The sequence below is a fragment of the Rhamphochromis longiceps genome, linkage group LG4, assembly GCF_057381845.1.
Source record: "Rhamphochromis longiceps isolate RC_006_pf linkage group LG4, R_longiceps_female_GT1.1, whole genome shotgun sequence".
Lineage (NCBI taxonomy): Eukaryota > Metazoa > Chordata > Actinopteri > Cichliformes > Cichlidae > Rhamphochromis > Rhamphochromis longiceps.
Genome location: NC_140560.1, coordinates 16,962,884 through 16,986,189, shown reverse-complemented (window position 1 = coordinate 16,986,189; position 23,306 = coordinate 16,962,884). Strand labels below are relative to the sequence as shown.

Sequence of the window (23,306 nt, the reverse complement as noted above, 5' to 3'; positions counted from 1 at the left end):
AGCAAAACCACCAATTAATGTGTTTTTAAGATGCAGTGGGTTTACTCAGTTTCCAAACAAATCCGTTTCATTTAAGTAACTTTATGTATTAATTTATTTGTTATAAATATCGATATTCCTTCCTTCTTATCTCAATAATTCACCGTTTAGTCCCCCTCTATGGAGGACCACAAGAGCCACTAGCCCGTCTGTCTTAGTCCAATTTTGCTTGCTGTATGTCCTTTTCCTTAAACCAAACGCAAAGAAAATTTACAGGCAGTTGAAATGAATGACAGGTGAAAACATATTTTGTGAGTCATTTTCAAAATTAAACCCCCCAAAAGAAAAGAAACTTCTTTTCAACTATATGTAATATTAATTGTTAAGCTTTCTTTAATGTGCATTTATAATAATCAATAATCAATATTCTGAAATGCAAATGCATTTAGGCATGTAGACAGAGACCTGCTCAAGTTTAAAGTGAGCATCAACAAAGGTGATTTAAGTGACTCTGAACTTTGGTTCTTAGTGTCAGAGGGGGGAGCTTTGAACATTTCAGAAAATGCTCGTCTGCTGAGATTTCTCCAGTCACCACAGAGCACCTTTAGGATGTTAAATGTTGAATCTACGCCACAATGAACTAAGTAGTTCTGCAGGCAACAGAGGGCCAAACTTGGGACCACTAAGGTGTACCTAACAAAGTGTCTGTGAGTGCAGATTAACACCAGACAGTAAACAAAGGACTTATCGTCATTACTAAAGAACACAGGAGGATGGGGAAGATGAGTGTGCTGTGAGAAATGAGACACAAACAGCAACGAGTCGCTGTCAGCTGCAGAAACATTCACAACAAAAACCCGACCTCTTTAACAAGCGCCCAATTGGCCAGCAAAAAACGAATTTGCTGCTACTAAATGAACGAATGGAGCCCATGCTGCATATTTAGCATTCATTTTATTTTCAGCTGAAAATCATGCTGATACAGAGAAAGGCAAGTGAAGGCCCTCACATACAGTATTAATAATATGACACAGTATAGAAGAAACACTTAGAATTTACAGTAAAACAGTAAGAAAAAAGTGCTTTGATGCATCAATGTGAAGACAAATTCATCTGCTGGACCACAATTAACTTCCTGGTGGTTACATTACTCTATATGGAGGACGAGGCGGCTGAAAGACTCAACTAGATGATCTGTGGCTCGTGAGTGATGAGCATGGTCCTCTGGTACTATCCCTGCTGCTCCATAATGACTCCCTAACCTCACCCACTGCCTCAGAGAATGCTTGTGTTGCATAGTACCTTAGGTATTTGTATCACTGTACTGAAACCAGGAACTTTGAGGACATCAGAAACGGGTGTCTGACCTCTGGGCAAAACACTAATGTTTCATTATTATGGTTTGCGACTACAGAGAATCTATTTACATATCTGACCCACATGTCTCACCGTACCCCAGGCTGTCATTCATGAACACTCAAATACTCATCAAGTACTCTCAGCTTCTCTATACTGAAAAACATTTATATACAAAAGTGTTTGTATATATTAGGGCAAGCTGCAAAACACAGCTGCAGCATGCATGTTTACTCTTTTATGGTACGTCCCAGCCATCAACAGTATAAAAGATGGACTAAGTGTCTCAGGTCTGAACAGAAGCCACCAGGGGGCGATACCTGTGGTTCCTAAAAGACTTCTGGTCCCATAGTAATCTCTGGGGAAATGCGCCCCCTGCTGAGAGATCTGTAAACACTTTGCTGCAATAGATTTAATGTTCTAAAGAGCATTAAATCTATTTTGTAAATTTGACTCCTTCCACAGTGCTTAGCAAATTTCTCAGATCACCTCCCAGTGAAAGGTTTACGCCACAGCTGCCCTAAATTATCAGTACTCAGGATTACCAAAATCCTAATGATTGGATTTTTTTAGAATATTTACTGTTTTATTTTTTAAAAATCAGAAAAAAATAGCAAAGCACATAATTAATTTTTAACAATATGCCAAATTACAGTTATTTAAGCTTTAGTGGTTGAATATTATGGTTGACTTTTTTATGACTGGTGGTCTGGTAAATTTGTTAAGCACTGCATGTGTAAGAAAGGTGGACATGCTCACATGCGCTTTTATAGTCAACTCCACCTCCTTCTCATTGCACTGGATACCAAAATGCCAAGACGGCAACAGCAGAAATTCTTGGTGACGCTATGTCCATCTTTTTTTTTTTACCATTTATGGTCCCAGGAGATTATTGAAACATAACCTTTTCTAAAAGGTATAATGTCCCAATAATCGATGAATCAATCAAAACATGGCTACAGTCAGGTTTTTGGGCAGTGATGCAGTTTAGGTGATGTTGCTCCGTCCACTGCCTGAGTGGAAAATAAGATGTAGGCGAAGACATCTCAGGCCCATCCGTGTTACTTTTAAATGGTAAATGGCCTGTATTTGTATAGCGCTTTACTAGTCCCTAAGGACCCCAAAGCGCTTTACACATTCAGTCATCCACCCATTCACACACTGGTGATGGCAGCTACATTGTAGCCACAGCCACCCTGGGGCGCACTGACTGAGGCAAGGCTGCCGGACACTGGCGCCACCGGGCCCTCTGACCACCACCAGTAGGCAACGGGTGAAGTGTCTCGCCCAAGGACACAACGACCGAGACTGTCGGAGCTCGAACCGGCAACCTTCCAATTACAAGACGAACTGCCAACTCTTGAGCCACGATCGCCATTGAAAATGAGAGAAAAAAAGGATATTAAGTCTCTTGATACGTCTACACTTCAGTCACAGCTTGACTGCTTCACTTCAGATCGACTGTGGTGGTGAACAGAGCCAAAACAATCCTTTTCACAGACTCCTCGACCTCACTGTGCATGGTCTCAGTCTCAATGGTCATTGTAGCAGTAGTAGCACTGAGTCTGTCACAATGATGACACCTTTAGCCATATAAACCCATATTTGGACAAAGTGAACCGTATTCATATTAAACACATAGTGTGGGAGCCGATTACACAGCAGGAGGATGGATATCTTTCTGCACACAATTTCATATTTCCTATTTTCTGCTCATCCACTGCACTGAGTGGATTTAAAACACAGAGCTTGAACTTAATTCGGGGCCAGAAAAGCTGCTTTGACAAAGACTTTTTTTTAAACAGACATACCAAAATAATAGCTTGATGATGGATCTAGAAAGAAAGAAACTTTGACTTTTAAAACATAAAAAGTAACAGCAATGAAAAAGTTAAAATATCAGCATTAAAAGGCTACACTAAATAATGCACACAGCTTTTTAGAAGGAAAAAAAAAGCTGGAAGCTAGATGGATGATGTCTCCGTGAATGTAGCATATAACAGATATTTTTCAAGAAATGACGATTATCTGATGTGTCGTGAGAGGTGCATGCTTTGCTCAAACGTTATCGCTTTTTTTTAAGGCTAAAAGCTGCAAAGTGCACTCAGGTTCATTTACTGTTAACTTTTAGCATTTAAGGAGCGAACAGTAGTTACAAAATATAGAATATCAGCTGATTCTGAGCAACATAGGAGAAACTTGCAGATGCCATTGAAACAAGTAACAAAGTCCTCTGATAACTCACTGACATTTAAAATGAGAAAAACAGACATTAAATGCAGGATACGGGATGAAAATACAGAAAATTTCTATACAGTATCTGTTTTTTTTAACCCTCCCCATATTGATGACCACCACATCCACCCATAACAAAATAACATGGTATATTTTCACCTTTTACTGAAGCTGGCTTTAATACTCGACATGTGATGAGCATGAAGAATGGCATGAGAGAAGATCACAGTTTTCCACCGACGTTTAGTTCCCTCCGCTCGACCGCCCTCGTTACTTTCTCCAGACGACACTAATAAAGAAAGCTTGAGGCAGTTCAGTAACACTACATCAGATGCCAAAGGACACTAATGTCTGCCAGGGAGGATGCGAGTCGCCCAGTCATGTCCAGCGGCATCTCTTCCTCTGACAGGCCTCCGGATCGGACGAACAACCCTCTGAGTCGCTCTCAGAGGAGGACGGTCCTGCCAAGGCGGGGACAGGCAAACGTGAGGACTGCTCAGCCCCATCTGGGGTTTCTTCCATTGTGCCGCAGTTAAGACTGAGCACCCAACCCAGTTTGTTGTGGAGCAAATGACGCAGGCCAGGTGGTAGGGGCAACACATCTAGGATGTCTATACAGTCTGGCACCAGCTGGCGAAGACGAGCACAGCACAGGTACAGCAGGGAGGTGGGTGCAGAGCAGGATCTGATGACCTTCATGCTGCTCTTTGCCGCTGTGGAGCACGCCATTGGATAAAACTTCTTATTCTGCAGCTCTGTAGCAGCAACTCCTGGATCAAGACAGGCGAGAAACCTGTATTATTGAGTTTCAGGAGCACACTGCAGTTCACATTCTTGTAAGATATTACAAGGTCTCCACTAAACAGCATCTGTTTCTTATGATTATAAAAACTCTTTCGCCTTTGCATACAGTTGACCTATTAGGGCTGAGTCACACAGGCTTACAAGCTGGTCCACAACACACTGGGAACCTGCAGTTAAAATGGAAAAAGGCTTATGAACTTATAGTGGTTGCTGGAGGTTGCCACCAGTTGCTAGGTGAAACTGGCTGCAAAGATTGGTCACCAAAAACCTCCTTATAATTGCTTTGGTTTCTAGCATTTTCAACTTTTCCCACTTTCACTACCTCTTGGAAAGTAGTTGGTGAGTTTTTGCAGATAAATCTGCATCGTCTGTGCAAACTACAGGCAAAGGAAGCAATCTGCTATCAAATAAAGCAATTGCAAGGATGTTTGTGGTTCCAAGCCGTTTGCTGCTCATTTTGTAGACCTGTGTGACCAGGGACAAATCAGAAATAAATTAGTATTTATGTAATCTAATCAGTAGAAAATTTTCCACAAACCTATGCACTTTCGATTTTTGAAGAATGTAAGTGTGCCGTGCCACGTGTCCAAATGAACTCCAATGATGGAACCTTGACCAAAACGTGAGGAGAAGTTCATTTTGTCTCCTTTATGATGCAACAACCCTGGAAAATGAACAAAACCAATGATGTCTAAAATATAAAAACCCTTTTGAGCAACTACCGTTATATCAGGGGCACTTGTGTTTAAGTTACCAGTGTAAGAAAGCCCCCAGCTGTCTGCATCTTTTCCCAGCAGGCTGCAGAAGGTATGTCTGTATTTGTCCAGATTGACATCAGATGTACCGATACCAACCATCTGCGCAGAAATAAACATTTAGGCACAAATAAACATTTCTTCTGCTTCTAGGACAATTTTTGGTGACTGTAAGGAAAATACGAAGTCGAGCTTTACCATGTCTGTTCCATACACTGGGGACGTCATCTTAATTTCCCAGAAGTGCTGCCCGTCTGCAAGCTCCTTGGAGCCACGGATTGCAGCTGTACCACAGCTGTATTCAGAGTGGAAGTTCACTTTGCGATTTTCGCAGCTCAGTAATGTTGCCGTTGATCGGCTGTTGGCATCCCAAACCCAATCAAAATCTGAAACATAACGAGTCATTTATTAAATAATAATGAGCATAAAAAAAGATGATGTACTGTGTCCTGCCCCAGCTGTCATGTACCTTGGTCATCCTCTCCACAGTGGCAGTCTTTAACCTGGAGAAAGCCTCGCAGACGAGGGTTGTAGCTGGTCTCTGCCTGGGAATCACAACCACAGTAGGACTCTCCGGTGACGGGTACTGCGCTGGGGACCGGTGGGACCATCACTGCTGAAAAGTCTCCCTCAGAGTCTGAATCACTTGCGTACTTTGGAGCAACAATGAAGAAATAAAAAGAGCAAAATGAACTGTCTGCAGTGTTATTTATGCACAGACTTCACTGTCAGCCTACGAAAAAATGCTAAATGGGGATGCTGCATTGGAGGAGGCAAACAATGCTTTCCATCAATATCCTTTCAGCATAGAAACATCTAGAGTAGGGGTGGGCGGTATAAACGGTATACGGTAGAAACTATATAAATTTGGCCAACGGTAGAGATTTTGACTATACCGCTCTACCGTGATAGCGCATGTTGATGGTGTCATCAAGCTGCACCTGTTTTGGTCGAAAGCATTGCAGCGGCTGCAAACAACATCATCTGCAAATTATGCTGGGTGATAGTAATAGCAAAGAGATGAAGCACTTTCCGTACCATTGATTCATTAATGCTGAATTCTCTCGCAGCTGCTCTATTCCCATGTTGTTGCAGTATATTAATGACTAACCTTGTGGATGGATTATCTCAGTTGTTCTCCTGACTGAAGTTTGGTCCGTTTATAGCATCCTGCCATGCAATTGCATTTGTCCCTAACCAGCAGAAACCCTCATGTTAACTTTTATCGAGCGGAAAAAAGTTAGTCCTTCAGCTTCACTGTGCTAATGTTATGCTAACATAGCTGTTTTGCTAGCAATCACGTAGCATATCATTATATACCAGCTAGCTCAACTTCAGTAACCCTACAAACGTCACTGCTGTTTAGTTTTCGGTCTTCATTTATGTTGGAAGTGATAGCAGAGCTGTACATCTTAATTTTTTCAGAAATCTCTCAGTCAGAACATGGCATATCATGTTTAGGTGGAAACTAGCGAGCTAACTTCCTGCTAACTTCTAACTCAGTTGAATTTAATAAATTTTAAGTTTTCATGGATGCCTGGATGTTAAACTTAATTGTTACACCTGGTAAAGCAGCAACGCTGATCATTTTATTAAAGATTATTAAAGAATTTAGACAGTTTTTAACTCTCAGTGATGTTGCAGTGTTCGTTTGACTTTGGGACCTGAAGAAGATGGAGTTTTGGAGCCAGATTACTCCGCAAGGTAGCCGTAATGCTCCAGCAATCCATCAAGCCTACCAAAGTCGTACTAAAACATTTTTGACAGATTTCTGCGCCATGTACCACATAAAATCGTTTCGAGGTCAGTAAGCGCAACCAGAATTCATACAAAAGGCGCACTGTCGATTTTTGAGAAAATTAAAGGATTTTAAGTGTGGTGTAATTGCATTGTACAGTAGATGTTAATGCAGCCGGTCAGTGTAGTTAGGCTGATGGCAGCTAGAGGGCGAGACCGGTGTGTTTCTGTATAGAATGTTATGTTATGTGGGGCAGAGCAAGAACAAGAAAATAAAGTGTGGTTATGAATCGTACAGTGGACCCGCGTATAATTGAATAACACGACATGGTGTCAGAAGTCCTGTACTGATCCATATAACCTCGACTGAACGAACCTGTGTCTGGCGGAGCTCGCGGGATAACGAGGGGAGAATATGGCGGATGAGACTGCACAGAGAGCACCGGCGGGGCCGAGCGCGACATTCAGCATCCAGCCACCGGAATCCTTCGACTTTTCAAAACCGCAGGAGTGGTCCAAATGGATACGGAGGTTCGAGAGATTCCGTCTCGCCAGTAATTTGAACGTCAGCTCGGAGGAAAACCAAGTCAACACGTTGATTTACTGCATGGGAGATGAGGCGGACGATGTGCTTCGCGGTCTGAGTTTAACAGCGGAGCAAAGGACAACGTACGAGGGGGTACGTGATGGTTTCCAGGCTTTTTTCATTGTGAAGAAAAATGTGATCTATGAGCGCGCCAAATTCAATATGCGCCGACAGGGAGACAATGAGACAGTGGATGCTTTTGTGACAGCACTGTATGCGCTAGCAGAACATTGCAACTATGGAGTGCTACATGATGAGCTGATACGTGATAGGCTCGTTGTCGGTCTCACGGACAAACGGCTGTCAGAACGCATGCAGCTTGACCCAGATTTGACTTTGCAGAGGGCTATCAACATGGCGAGGCAAAGTGAAGAGGTAAAGCGACAACAATCCTCCTTGCGAGGTGACTCTAGAGGTGAGGCTAGCGATGCTAAGTCAGTAGATAGAGTGCATAAAATCAGTCGTAAGCCTGTTAGAACCAAACTGCTCCAGACTGATAGTCGTCAAGCTAAAACACGTGGTTTCCGAGAAGATGGCAGAAAAGGGCCAACCTGTCAGAAATGTGGTGGCGCTCCATCCCATTCAAAGCAGGATTGTCCAGCGAATGAAGTGAAATGCCGTGCATGTGGAAAGAAAGGACATTACAGGCGTGTATGCAGGGCACCAAAAACAGTGCATGAGGTTGAAGAGGATGAACATGGTTTGTTCCTGGGCAGTGTTAAGTGTGAGGGTGAGCCGTGGACTGTCGACTTAAGCATAAACAACAAAAACGTGTCATTTAAAATTGATACAGGAGCCGATGTGACAGTCCTACCCCTTAAGGTGTTTAAGGAGCTCTACAGACACAACCACCCCCCCAGTCTCCACAAATCAACCAAGGCTCTGCTGGGTCCCGGGAGGAGTCGTTTGGATGTCGTTGGTGTCAGTGAGCTTGCACTGAGGAAGGGAGACAAAGAAATACTTGAGGATGTCTTTGTCATCAGACACCTGCACACTGCTTTGCTGGGGAGACCTGCTATTAGCAAGCTGGAGCTTGTGGCTCGTCTGGAGAGCATAACTATAGAGACGCTAAAAAAGTGCTACCCAAAGCTGTGCAGTGGTCTCGGTGAAGTACGTCAGCCGTACGACATCAGACTGAAACCTGGAGCTCAACCTTTTTCCTTGAAGACGCCACGGAGAATCCCGTTGCCTCTGATGGACAAAGTTAAGCAGGAGCTGGCCCGTATGGAAGAACTAGGGGTGATCAGCAGGATTGAGGAGCCAACTGATTGGTGCTCAGGCATGGTGGTGGTACCGAAGAAGACAGAAGATGTACACATATGTGTCGACCTTACACACCTCAATGAGTCGGTGTGTCGAGAGAAGTACATACTGCCATCGGTGGAGGAAACATTGGGCAGATTGGCTGGTGCCAGCATATTCAGCAAGCTGGACACTAACATGGGGTTTTGGCAGATACCTCTGACGGAAAACTCAGCCAAATACACCACTTTCATCACACCGTTTGGGCGTTATTACTTCAAGAGACTGCCCTTCGGGATTGCTTCAGCACCGGAGCATTTCCAGAACAGGATGGTCACAGAGGTCACAGATGGTATGGAAGGGGTGGTTTGCCACATGGACGACGTGCTGGTCTGGGGCAGAACGCAGGAAGAGCATGACTCTCGCCTACACGCTGTGCTGGGCAGGATCCAAAAAGCTGGCATCACCCTGAACATTAACAAGTGCGACATCGCGAAACAGCAGGTGACGTTTTTAGGGCATGTTCTCTCAGCCAGCGGTATCAGCCCTGACCCAAGCAAGACCCAGGCTGTGAGGGAGATGAAGGAGCCACAAAGTGTGAGTGAGTTAAGGAGCTTTCTGGGAATGGTTAACCAGCTTGGAAAGTTTATCCCACAGCTCGCAGAGAAGGACAAACCTCTAAGAGACTTACTGTCTAAGAAAAACTGCTGGAGATGGGACATTGACCAGGCTAGAGCATTTCAGAACCTGAAAGATGCGCTCACATCACCGCCAGTGTTGGCCATGTATGACCCAAGCCGTGACTGCAAGGTGTCAGCGGACGCATCATCGTATGGCTTAGGGGGTGTGCTGCTTCAAAGATGGGACGAGGAGTGGAGACCCGTTGCCTACGCGTCACGCTCCCTCACTGCAACGGAACAGAGATACGCTCAGGTTGAAAAGGAGGCTTTAGGTCTGACCTGGGCTTGTGAGCGGTTCCGCAACTTTCTTATTGGCAAACACTTTCAAATGGAGACAGACCATAAGCCGCTGCTAAGTCTGCTGGGGGCACAAACTCTGGATGCGCTCCCTCCCAGAATTCAACGCTTTAGGATGCGCCTCATGCGATATTCCTACTCGATTTCGCATGTACCAGGCAAACACCTGTGGACAGCTGACACGCTCTCACGATCTCCAGTGAAAGCAAAAGAAACACTTCAAGACAAGGAGTTGTTGGAGAGCACACATATTTACGTGGACATGTTGATGGATAATCTGCCAGCTAGCAACAATTTCTTGGAGCAGCTGAGAGAAGAGCTGGAGAGGGACAGCGTATGTGCTCGCGTGATGCAGCTGTGTGAGGAAGGATGGCCCACACATTTCAACAGCGAACCAGCGCTAAGACTGTACTGGGCAGAACGGGCGTTCCTCACCGTACATGATGGTCTGCTAATCAAAGGGGACAGGTTGGTTATACCTGCAACTATGAGAATTGATGTGCTCACCAGACTGCACGAAGGTCACCAGGGAGTGGTTAAGTGCAGACAGCGAGCACGACAGTCGGTTTGGTGGCCAGGGCTAAGCCAGCAGATAAATGAGCTTGTCCTTAACTGTCGGACATGTTGCCAAGTGAGAGAAAACCACACAGAACCGCTGATGCCATCACAGTATCCGGGGCGGCCGTGGCAAAAGCTAGGAGCCGATCTGTTTATGCTGAGAGGGAAAACCTACCTTCTTGTCGTGGATTATGCCTCAAGATTTGTTGAGATTGCCCCTCTCACACCTTCAAGGTCAGAGGACGCGATCCATCATCTCAAAGGGATTTTTGCACGACATGGGATCCCCGAGCAGCTGGTAACAGATAATGGGCCACAGTTTTCAGGGGCAGCTTTTGAGACATTTGCAAAAGTGTATGGCTTCTGTCACATTACAAGCAGCCCGAAATATCCCCAAAGCAATGGCGAAGCCGAACGAGCAGTTAAGACTGTCAAGAATCTATTGCGGAAAGCTGTTGATCCACACTTGGCTCTGCTCGCTTACAGAGCCACCCCACTGCAGAATGGCTATAGTCCAGCCCAACTCTTGATGGGGAGACGGCTTCGCACCACAGTGCCAATACTGCCATCTCTGCTAGACCCCGCACTTCCTGATAGTGTGATTGTCACCCGGAGGGAAAAGGAGAGGAGGACTAAAGAGGCACAGTCATATAACCTTCGTCATCGCGCACGCAGCCTCGACAGGCTCACTCCAGGCCAAGAAGTGTGGATAACAGACCAGAGAGCCAGCGGCACCGTTATTGGCAGCCACTCCACACCACGATCATATCTCGTGGAGGGACCTCGTGGGACAATTAGGCGGAATCGTCGGCATCTTGTTCCCATGAAACACTCTCCAGACCAAACTGAGAGCAATAATGGGGAGCCAGAATCTGCAGAAGCCGGGGAGCAGTGCTCCACGGACATGCCAGAGACAGTTTCTCCAGAGCTTCCATCTACACCCAGAACCAGATCCGGAAGAGTGGTTGTGAGACCAACCAGATTGGACTTATAACGGATAAGATGGAAAGGACTGTTTTATACAAGAATACCCCTCTTTCGTAGTATTGTTTGCACAATATGGGTAAAAGTGTAAAAGCTAAAAGGTTGTCATTTTCAAATATGCATGTTCAGAAGTTGGGAAATGCAGGGGGTGTGACAAGTTAGCATGTAAGAATTTGTGTTACTTAACGGGTTAATTAGAGTTAAGATTTTCATTATATAGTATTCCTTACAGGTAAGCGCAGGACCAGACCTTCCAGCCACAGAGGCAGAATAACCCTCTAAGGTCTGGTGAGTCAATGGTAGTCTACCCATTGATTCTAGAAAGGGGAGATGTGGTGTAATTGCATTGTACAGTAGATGTTAATGCAGCCGGTCAGTGTAGTTAGGCTGATGGCAGCTAGAGGGCGAGACCGGTGTGTTTCTGTATAGAATGTTATGTTATGTGGGGCAGAGCAAGAACAAGAAAATAAAGTGTGGTTATGAATCGTACAGTGGACCCGCGTATAATTGAATAACACGACATTAAGTGTGCCTCATAGTGTACAAAATACGTTATACAGAAGAAAAGAATATATCGCGATATATATCGTTACCACACATGTTTCAAATTATACCGTAATATGGATTTTAGGCCATATCGCCCAGCCCTAACCTCAAGGCGATCATAGTTCCATTCTTCACTCTCAGAAGCCAACACAAGGGCCCGGGCATCAGCATCCCTCCGTATGCCTCCCCACACATATCTCCATGCACGACTGTTCCTGCTTCTCCTGGACATGGCAGCAGAGTCTCACTGTAGGAAGAACCTGCCAGTCTGCTGAGGTTTAGTCCAGATGTTGGAAGAACAGCATCAGTCCAGCTGCTGAAAGACAACAATGCAATATGATTATCTTGAAAAAAACAAAAAAACAAGAACTCACATTAACTGAGCTGCTTTTAGTACTGAACGACAGAGGCGTGCATCTGTCTGCAGACCCCGTGTGACGTATAATGTGTATTATTCATATATCCTGGCTTGTCTGTATGGCAACATTTCCTACACCACGCATTTGTAGTACTATATTTTAAATTAATCCTGCAACCCGACCTCGAATCTCATGTTTAATATATGTTATTTAAGACATTTCAGAAAGCATTTTCAGAGCAGCATTAGCCGTATCCCACTGAAACATCCCCTCTGTATCGGCTAACGCTTACACACATCACCATTAGCATAGGCTAACTTTGTCCACAAATAAATTATATCACAAGTAAAAATTATTACCCCCTTGTTTATGTAGGAGACTATTTTTCACAAATAGCAATTTTTTTAAACTAACTAACACAAACAGCTAAAGCTAGCTACGTGGCTAGCCAGCAGAGCCGCGCATGTATGAACATGTTAGCTGGTAATAACAAGGTCAGAAGTACTTTACTGGTTATTATCGATACGTATTTACATTGCAACACGGGAAATACATCTAAGGCACATAAGGTCGCAATTTATCTGATGACATGCATCAAGAAATCGGTCAAACCTGTTTAGGCTAGCTAGTTAGCTTTCGTTAGCTAACGCTTCTACCATTGCTGAAAAATAAAAGCGAGACGTTCTTATTACCTGACTGTTGGTCACATTCAGTTTCTACATAAAAACCGCTAAACCCGCAAAGACGTCGCCCCTTGAGTGTCTCGTATTACAAGCTAGTTCAGACAAGACAGCGCGCCGGGCTTCTGTTTTCCATGACCTACTTTTCATGAGTGCGACCGTAAACAATAACAGGCAGGCTGAGGAGGAGCTGCGGCGCAGGAAGTTTTCTGCACACATGACAGACTCCTGTCATCATCTCAGCAGCCAGGAGTGACTGGAGTCATTATACTCAGCCGTAAAAACAGCTATCCACCGCAGTGGAGAACATTTAGGGCATTAACGTGGTAAAATACTGCAAATTTTGGTATCGATCCGACACCAAGTAAATAGAAGGCCCTTATTGCCGATACCAATAACGCCCATAAAGCCAGCTGAAGGCGAATGCATTGTGTCATGATTTATTGGATGAATTATCACTGATTTGCACATTTTGAACAATAAATCACAAGTTTTTAACTTTCTACAACTTATTTACTTATTTGACACAACAAAACACACATTTCAGGTTTTCACATATTTTGAAACTGGGTTTTTTGGAGACTCTGAGTGTAAATGTGCCCGCTTAAAGGACTCTGGGTCAGCCTCTGTTAATGGACTTTATAGGTTATAAATTAAATAGATGTGACAGTCAATACAAAAAGGTTCTGACATTTTTCATGGTGCATGCTTGAGACATGTGCTACATACTGAACTTAGAGGATAGAAACAAACTATTGATCTAATCTGCTAGTATTGATCAATACCAATATCAGTGCTGGTATTGATACAGTCAATAGGATCACTATTTATTCTCGGACTTCATTAAATTAGCTTTGCGTGATAGAAGTTGAACATAATCCTTATTTATTTAATGTTGGGACTCATCTCAGCTGCTTAGCAAATCCACTGGACTAATAAAGTGTCCGGCTGACTCACTGGACACTTTATTAGAAACCCCCTGTCACCTGCAGAACAGACTTAATTGTTCATGGCATAGATTTTGTCAACAGTCCTCCATATATCCCATATTGACTTGGCAATATCACAGAGTTGTTTGCAGATTTGTTGTGAATCTTCTATTCCACCACCTCCCAAAAGTGCTCTATATGATTGAGGTGACTGTGGAGTTCATTTGAATATAATTATTTCAGTATCACGTAAAAAACCACAAAAAAAAAAAAACCACAAAAAAAACAAAACAGTTTGAGATTATTTGAGCTTAGTGACATAACATCCTGCTGGAGTCTCAGCAGTGCTCAGGTAGGTGTTTTACATGATGCTCAGTTATTACCAAAGGCCTGAAGTGTGCCAATAAAATATCGCCCACATCATTACACCATTAGCAGCAGCCTGAATTGTTGATACAATGCAGGATAGATCCATGCATTCATGTTATTTATGCCAAATTCTGATATTACCACCTGAATGTCAAGACTCATGAGACCAGGTAATGTTACGGACCAGACAGACATTCTTTCTAAAGACCAAAAGTAAATAACTACTTTTATCAATATAAGAACGTGTAGCTGAAACTGTTTGGGGTAAAAATACCCAACATATTGGCCAGTTTTAGATTGCATTTAAATGTTTAGGTATCTGCTGTCTGCTTTCCTTTTGCAGTGTTTGGACATTTCATTAACAGATACACTTTAAAAATAAATACTGGACAGTGAGATTCTGGAGGAGGTTGAGTTTTATTTGGAAATCTGACAGGCATGGCTGAACAGTGAGCGCTCACCTTCAACAAAATAAAACAAACAAATCAAGACAGCAGCACTACAGGTAAACGATACAAGTGTCTGAGGACGTCATATTAAACATAAATCCACTTGCATACATTATGTACTCAGATCATTCACGCACACGCACACACACTGTCAACTCCATATGAACATGTGGACATCCTCCATTAATATTCACACTACATCCAGAGGAATTCCAAGCACTTATAACAATTACCCACAGTGCAATTAATCTAACTATACACAGATAATTTATATATTTTTTATGTATATAGGGTATTCAATAAACAGTACTCCATTTAGATAGCTTCAAAATCTTCATAACTGTCCATAAATAGTGAAAAAAAAAAGTTTCAAAAATGGTCCCAGAAAAGAACATGAAAAAATAAAATACTGGTGTTCACGATATCTTCAGCAGTCTTAAACAGAGGTTGACAATATAAACCACAACAAAAAACAAAGAAACAAATAAATAAATGAATACATAAATAAACCAAAGGAGGGGAATGGGCAGAGGGGGGTAAATGTTGATACGCACACTCACAGCACAGACTGGTTACTACATTTACTGGGGGGCAGGGGGGCTCTGGATCACTGTACAGTTTAAGATCAGACAATAAATCAGGCAGACTGTCCACACATCATCCCACAACACACAGTACATGTTCATGCCCGTTCTGTACGCACAAGACCTGACACAACTGGATGGCTTTAAACAATATGGATAGAAACCTATCTGAGGACAGAGCTATCAAAGTCGAACGCCAATGTGTTTCTGTCGCCATCCCGTCCTGTCAGACCCACCGGCTGTAATGGAAGTAGGTGAAAATCTCCTATTTGTTCTTGCTGCTCTGATGTGGAATGAATGAGATGGTGGCATGATGGAGACACTTATTTTGTAGATAGGATGAGGGCCACAATGAGCCCGTAAAGACCCAGCACCTCGGCAAAGATCAGGATCAGGATCATGCCCACGAACAGCCGAGGCTGCTGAGCGGTCCCTCTCACGCCGGCGTCACCCACGATGCCGATGGCGAACCCGGCCGCCAGGCCGCTCAGGCCAACGCTCAGACCGGCACCGAGATGCAGGAAACTCCTGTTGAAGAGAAGCAGTAGAAAATACTTGTTTTGTGAAGTTAGGAGCATTCACAGCCTGGTTCTGCCACAGGTTTCTTCTGTTAAAAGGGAGTTTTTCCCCTTCCCTCTGTTGCCAAGTGCTTGCTCGTGGCAGTTTGATTGTTGGGGTTTTCTCTGTATTATTGTAGGGTCTTCACCTTAGAATATAAAGGGCCTTGAGGCGACTGTTTTGTGATTTGGTGTTATAGAATTGAACTGAAACATCTTTTTTGTCCATAGGTTAGAAATACTCAGTGAGTTTTATATGTAGCATCAAGTTGTGCACTGAAACTATGTTCACTCCTCTCTCTTGTTCCTCCTTTTAAACTTGCATGAAAAAATATGAAAGAGGGTGCAGAGATGAGCAGTTTCACTCTACATGTTTTTGTTGTTGTATTTGCTGCTTTTTAGCAATTCTAACCAAAGGTCTGAATAAAAGCGCTGAATTCTGAAAAGAACAAGCCCAGTTTCAAATCTGCAATCTTTCTATGCATTATTAATAACTGGACTACATCAAATTGCTCAACAAGTCTTCACAGAAAGTGGCATGTTAAGGACTTGAATGACACGTTAGACACAGACAATGAAATTCAGATTGTTATTTTACTGTAGCATCACTATATGACAAACAAACAAAGATCCTTATGTATGAGAAGTTTAGCTTACTTGTAAAGAGAGACTCTCTCAGATATGTTGTTCGCTATCAGCACAGCCACCACCAGCCCGTAGATGGCAATGATACCTGCCATGACTACAGGAATGATAGACTTCATGATGAGCTCTGGCCGCATCACAGACATGGCAGCGATGCCTGTGCCGCTCTTTGCCGTCCCATACGCTGCTCCTAACGCTGAGAAAGAGAGACGATAAATCTGCGTTAATGAAGCAAAGCTCTGAGCTTTATCTTCTGAGGCACGTTGCAGAGAGGATGAGAAATTCGACTGACAGTTCTCTCTTGCATTTCACCTACTTTTTAGCTTTCCTCACAAACCATCTCAGAAAAACTGCATGGAAAATGTTATAAGTTGTTAGACTGTGAAGTCTCGCTACGCAACACAACACCGCCCACTTCACTACGTTATGACTCTGTTCATGACTAATAATGCCACCGATGGGCGCTCGTCCAGCAATTTTGCCCTCCGCTCTGCTGTCACCTCGCATTTCACTGATGCCCGCTCGGCTCGTCACACTGCCATGAATGCTGCACACACCAAAATATTACAGTTTATACGTCTACAACAACTCTGCAATACACCCAGGCATTTGCAGGAATCTCAACCTGTTATTTTATCTGCATTTCCTGCTGCTGTTGATCACAAACTGCCTCTGCTTCTTTATCACTGTCTACTATTTGCATGCAATTTCATTTGTTTTGCATTAGAAAACCCTTTGTGTTCACAGTAAACGTGTACAGTACACGTTTACTGTGAACACAGTAAACGTGTACAGTACACGTTTACTGTGAACACAGTAAACGTTCATTTGCACAGTGCAAATGAAGACCAGAAAAGTGAGCAGCATCATCTAAAAATTATGCTTACTTGTGATGATTGAGAGGTGATAAATGGGCTGTAACTATTGACAGAGCTGTTCTGTATTTTAATAGGTTGTATCTTTAAACTAAAGGGGATTTATGCGTATATTTATTCTGTGCTCAGTATGATTTTTACAATCCCATCACATGCACTTAAACAGCTGCATGAACATTATTATTAAATACAGAGTGGGTGACTTGCAGGTCAGCCCCTCTGATCAGAAGGCGGCAGAGGTTCTGCCACAGAGCGGTGGCGTTCACATTTCAAATGTTTTTAATCCAGTGCATTCAGGCGCTGTTCTTCAACACCTGGAGTGCGCAGATCGGTGCTGGGCAATTCCTCATCATTACATGTGACTTTGCTGGCTGCGAGCAGTGAGCAGCTGTGAACACGGCATGTCTGCAAAGACGACTCGCTCAGTGGGGTGGATGAATAAATAATAATGGTACAATAGCACACAGCTTTCCTCACTTCCCACTTGCTTGGCTGTGCAGTCACATTTACAGGCAATGGACCTCTCTGTAATATCCACACGCCTTTTGCAGTGAGATGTGTTGGATATGACGAGGGTGTTCAGCTACACAGGTGAACCATTTTCTTAAAAGTAACACCGGGGCTTCGTGTCTATAAATCGTGGACTGGATAAACAAAGAACAATCATACATCTCAAGTTGGCATTTTACTGAGTGTGACAGTAATCAAACTCAAATAATGAAGCTGTATGAAGGGGCTCCTAAATGCCTGTGGTGTGTAAAATGATGGGTTACTGAAGTGCAACCAATGCACAGTTTGTGCTGAAGTTAGAGGACACCCAAGGTTATTTTTTCCTCCCAAAACACTTTTAAATATTTTAAGGGTCACTGAGAAAGAGCTAATATTAAACTTGATGTCAGGCTCATTAAACCGAGTTGTGATTAAAAGCAGGCCAAAAAGCATCAAAGGTTGAAGAGCTAATATTTATAAGAAATATTATTTAATTAATAATTTTCCCCATACTGCTCCAAGTTGTCTTTACGCAGCCTGCAGAAAACGTGAAAGCCTAAAAGAGAGCAAAGGTCACACAGGTATGCACAACTTAAGCAGCAGGCACACCTCAATGTGTGAGGAAGTCTGTAAACTAATTTAGATTAGGTGTTGGCCACGACTTCACCAGTCCACATTCATGTTATTGCCTTCTGAATGTCAATGTAAAATTCAATGCTTACATCAGGAATTAAAACAGGCTGATCATGCTTAAAATGATCCTTTTGGTGGGGTGATTATGAACATAAGCAGGATTTGTTTGCATACAGTTAAGGTAAAGAGAGTGTTACTATACATAACAGGGGTGTATCCTTTCTCCTGCTATTTTTGGATATAACAACCCCCCCCCCAATTTAAAAATCAGAGTCCCGAAAACCCTATTTGGTGGGTGAGATTTTTTTTTTTTTTTTTTTTTTTTTTTTTAAATACGTCCACACATCCAGGGCCAAACAACACAGTTTGAATGCTACAGCCATTTCTGGGCTAATGTTAAATATATGTTGCTGTTTCATCAGTGCAAAAACCAGTCTGTCACGAACACAGTCGCTTGCATCAGCAAGAATTACCATCACTTGATTGGCTTAACTTGGCCAAAAAAAAATGTCTCCCACCAAGAGCACACTGTGAACCTTTCGGTGGGTGTGCTCCACACTGCACGACAGGTGGTGCAAATGAATGGGTGGGTTTCCCCCTTTTAATTTCTCCAGTTGATCTTTAGGCCTCCGATGCTGCCTCCCCTCCTGTAACACAGGAGCTCATTTAAACCAATAAAACCTCGGCAACCTTTAGCGAGGATGCCATGTTTCCTCCATCAAGATCTCTGGCCTTCCCGTTTCCGTGAAATAACCCCATTATGGCAGATTACAGATGGCCTGACCAGGTCAGCTGCCACCTCCGTTGATGGGTGTGCGTCACCAACCAGCAGCAACCGGGACACATAGTTACAGCCTGGCTCACGCAGAGGGAGGCAGCCTGCAAGAGCAAGGTGAGGACAGCGGCTTGATGTCGATGGAATCCCTCCCCCTTGCCCTCGCCTCTCCTTCGCAACGCATCCCCTGGCAGGTGTGCGAGTCGAGAAAGCGCCGGGGATTCTCTACGCTCAAACCCTGCCGCTGGTTGATCTCTAACATCACCCACGAACTCAACACCTGGCCGAGCTAACCAGCCGTTAGCGTTATGACAGCGAAAACGAGGATGCCAAGATGAAGAAGCTGGTGTAGTTACCGCTGAAGACCATGGCCGCAGAGGCACCCATCACGGCGAAGAAAGGCGAGTACTCGGGGCTCTCCTCAGAAGACATTCTCGCACTTTTTCCTCAGGGCGATACGGCTACGGAGCAGACGGACTTCTCGTCAGGGTTTCCCCTATCCCACCTTGGGCTTCCGGGCAACTTAGAACACTAGGAGGGGGCGACAACGTAGCGGACAGCAAAAGGACCGGTGTAGAAGAGGGGAAAATGGCGAAACGGAAAAAGTCACGTGGCCAACCACCCAGGAAGGTTCCATTTAGAGATTTTCCCGGGGGGTAAGGGAGTGGGGTGCTCGACACAAACAGACACTAATATAATATAACCAATAATACAACTGCTGATTAATACATACACATTGAAACATATTACATAATAAAATATCGTTTGTAAATTCAAGGCAATTGAAAGTGAATTTCAAATTGATTGTATGTCACATAATGCATTTATTACTACAACATGCTATATGAGTTTTTTTGCCCCGTCCATGAAATATGGTACGCTCTGCTGCTGCTGCTGCAAGCTGCACTGACTGCGGTTGAAACGCTAGTCGTCACTGCAAGCTGGCGTATTAACTATTAGGTTTAAAATAAACAGCAGACTCCACCAAAAGCGGCGTCTGCACCCTATAATTTAAAAATACAACAACAAATAAACAGCTTAATGTGGACACAGCGAGAAAACACAGTAACCCTGAGTCCATATTAACCATTAACGCCATCCATCCATCCTCCAGCACAGGAGCCTACAGGGCATGTCTGTGGTGTGCTGTTTTCTGCAGGGCAATACCTTTCAGGGACATTTGGATTTAAAATAAGAGCAGAAACTCTTTGGAAGACCAAATATCAAATAACTACTCAAGAAACTAAGCAAAGCTTAAAGATGCACCCCGGAGTCGTCATTTCAAGGTGACACCAACATGAAAATGGGTGTTTCTTATATCAGCTAAAGGGGTCTTCCACCCCAAAATATAGACTTACTCAAACTTTGATTTTAGTCATCTTTAAATTTGATCAGATCCTGATTAAATGTATGTTTGCTGTGATTAAAGAGAGATTGTTCTGCAAAATATTTTGTTACTTTGCCATGATGAATAATAAAGTTTGAGCCAAATCAAATCAGCTTAATCACAGTAGCTTGTTTTACTGATTTTACTGCTGTATTCCACTGAAGGGTCAGAGATGAATCTGTGTCGATCACTAGTAAATGTTCACATATTTGAAGCTGAGTTTAAATCCTCATGAATTTCATTCTCTTGAAAGCCATAAGTGTCTTAAAAGCAAGGCATTAAAATTCTCTTCTGACACTTTTGGTTCAACCTTTTTATAAAAACACATTCATCGGTTTAAATGGTGGAACATTTTTAACTCATGGTGTTACATTTTGATTTCCTTCTCATCTAAAAGAGATGTATGACTCAAGCAGCATTCAGCACCAGCTAAAATTCCTTTTAGATACCGTTTGTAAGTTAATTTGCTAAAACAAACAAATAAATAGAAAAAAAAATAAAAGGAGTAGTGCACATCTTGTAAAGCTGTCAATCCAGCACCTTCCAGCTCCACCCCGACTTTGCTAGGTAGATTTAACGTATTTAGTCTCCCAAAGGATGTATTTTATTTCCTGTATTATTTCCAGATAGGCGAGTGGATTCATATGTGGGCTTACCTCCCACTGCACAGCTTTTCTTTATGGAAACTTGTATGATGCAGTATAACTGAAAATTCAGGAGATCCGTGAATTTGTTCACTTTTCTCACATGAATCAAATTACAAAACACTCACAGGCATGAAAAGGTGAACACATAGCAGCTGAAATTGTACTGCACACACATGACTGTCAGCAGCCTCTCCAGCAAAGGATTAGCTGTTGGAGCCCATTCATGTGACACGTGTGTGTTTAACATATGATCACCGCCTCTTTACATTTTTATTCTCTTTAGGGAAATGTGATCTCCCTGGCAGGTCCAATGCTAGCTCACTGATAGAGTAGATTTCATTTTAATGCTTATTTGTGTAGTCCATCAGGGCTTTTGTACACAATCATTAATCACACAGTTTGTGTCTTAAATTGAGTTCATCTGCTCATTTGTATTCTATTTTGAGATGTGCAGGTAAACAGTGTGTTACCGCAGCAATTACTCCACTTAATTAGCCCACAGACATGTGTAAATGTCTACAAATATTTTTAGGTATTCTACATCCTTTATGGAATAGATGTCTGAATTCTGCAGCAAAACAATTCAAATTTAAAAATTTTAAACTACAAAACCAGTTGTGTCCACAAATTGATTTATTGCAGAGTTATAACATGCCTTAAAGGTTAGAAGTTAAAGGCACTTAAATACAGTGATGATGCTCTTAGAAATACTTCGTATCATTGTGTTTCTTTATGAATCCCCCTTGCACAAAGGTTAGTGAATAAATCCAGCTGATATTTTATGTCACCAGCTCTCATAGAGGTATATTTTTGGTTTTTTGAGACAGGCGCAGGTTGTTCCAAACACCTCTGTGAGCTCGCCACAGTTCTGCTGTGGATTTACTGTATCCGCGTCTTCTGTGTCTTCATGTAATCCCAGAGATCAGGGCTCTGTGGAGGCCAAGCCATCTGTTGCTGGATGAAGCTACTTGTTCCTCCTCACAGCTGAACACAGTGCTTTATGCCTCTGGCTGTATTTTTGGACTCGCTGTCATGCTGTAAAATAAATCTGGGTCTGATCGGATGGCACTGAAATGAGAGCGGTAAGAATTAAAGGTGATAAAATCTCTGCACAGCACTGGTGTCTAAACATAACTACACTACAGCACCACCTGCTGGCTGACTTCCAGCACCATCTGTTGGCACAGAGTCGGATTTGTTACACAGACGGCGAGAGCTCCGCTGACATGCGTAAAAAGACATTTTCTTAAAAAGCTGCTGTTATGTCATAAAAATGCAGCCACATCTGAACGTTTTCTGAACACAAAGGAATTTGAGCCGTAAATAAAGGCAACACAACTATTATCAGCATCACTAATAGGTGCAACTATTTAAAGTCTTTTAAATTTGCATTTTCATTTTAATATCACTATTTATGAAATTAAAGTAATGAAAACTGTTGACTTATTATTTACAAAAATGTAGTTTTAAAGCTATGCAGGCCAATCTGAGTCCTACCTGTTTTTATGCAAATAAATCAGATTTAAAGTGATCTGCTTTGATAATAAGCCTGCTGGAAAACCTATTCTCCTGTCCAAAAATGGTGCAACATTTGTTTGTGGGTTAAGCAGCAGAGATGAGTATGTGAGCTGGACCAATAAAAAGCCTGCTAAATCTTCTCTGCCAATGCCAAACAGCTCATTCTGCTACTGACTCTGGTTTGGTGTTATTTATTGGATTGGATGATTGAAGTCTGAAGGAACAAAACATGTTAGCAATTTATTAATTTAACAAGCGGGGGAAGAAGTATTAATTGGCAAAAGAATCTGGCACCTCCTCCTCATGCTGGTCACAAACTGCTGTGGGATGGCATCCCATTCTTCAAGCAGCATTCGTCAGAAGTCAGCCAGTGTGGTTGTGCCAGACCAGACCTTAGATTGGCTGTGTGCAGTCTGTTCCAGGTTGTCTGGGTAAACAGCCATCGGCCAGATCATTTTGCAAACCTTGACTGGACACCTGCTTGAAGTTGTCCTATAGCATAGCTCTATCCAGATCAGTCAAACATGCCATGGTTGGAGCAGACACCAACTGTAGCAGGGTCCCCGCTCACAGTTGCTCCTAACCAAACAGCAATGAGCCACCTGCAGTACCAGAAGCTCAATAGCAGAAAAAGCTGTTTGGCTTTGACGA

General features: G+C 43.0%; 2 protein-coding genes across 5 annotated transcripts; both read right to left on the bottom strand.

The window, feature by feature from the left end:
* Window positions 1-914: 914 nt before the first annotated feature.
* Window positions 915-13,072, bottom strand: spsb3a (splA/ryanodine receptor domain and SOCS box containing 3a). 4 transcript variants are annotated; one of them, XM_085403544.1, is made up of 7 exons: window positions 12,942-13,072; window positions 11,866-12,075; window positions 5,599-5,782; window positions 5,328-5,515; window positions 5,129-5,231; window positions 4,913-5,038; window positions 915-4,340 (listed from the first exon to the last, which is right to left on the bottom strand). In XM_085403544.1, the coding sequence occupies exons 2-7, from the start codon at window positions 11,989-11,991 to the stop codon at window positions 3,949-3,951; spliced, it is 1,119 nt and encodes a 372-aa protein (XP_085259670.1). In that variant the 5' UTR covers window positions 11,992-12,075; window positions 12,942-13,072; the 3' UTR covers window positions 915-3,948. The 4 variants fall into 4 exon arrangements, with proteins under 4 accessions (XP_085259670.1, XP_085259669.1, XP_085259668.1 ...); XM_085403543.1 differs by having other exon boundaries at window positions 12,731-12,992; XM_085403542.1 differs by having other exon boundaries at window positions 11,866-12,072; window positions 12,811-12,992.
* Window positions 13,073-14,494: 1,422 nt separating this feature from the next.
* atp6v0ca (ATPase H+ transporting V0 subunit ca) lies at window positions 14,495-19,708 on the bottom strand. The gene is made up of 3 exons (XM_085403540.1): window positions 19,460-19,708; window positions 16,344-16,527; window positions 14,495-15,657 (listed from the first exon to the last, which is right to left on the bottom strand). Exons 1-3 carry the CDS (start codon window positions 19,533-19,535, stop codon window positions 15,453-15,455), a joined length of 465 nt encoding a protein of 154 aa, XP_085259666.1. The 5' UTR covers window positions 19,536-19,708; the 3' UTR covers window positions 14,495-15,452.
* Window positions 19,709-23,306: the final 3,598 nt, after the last annotated feature.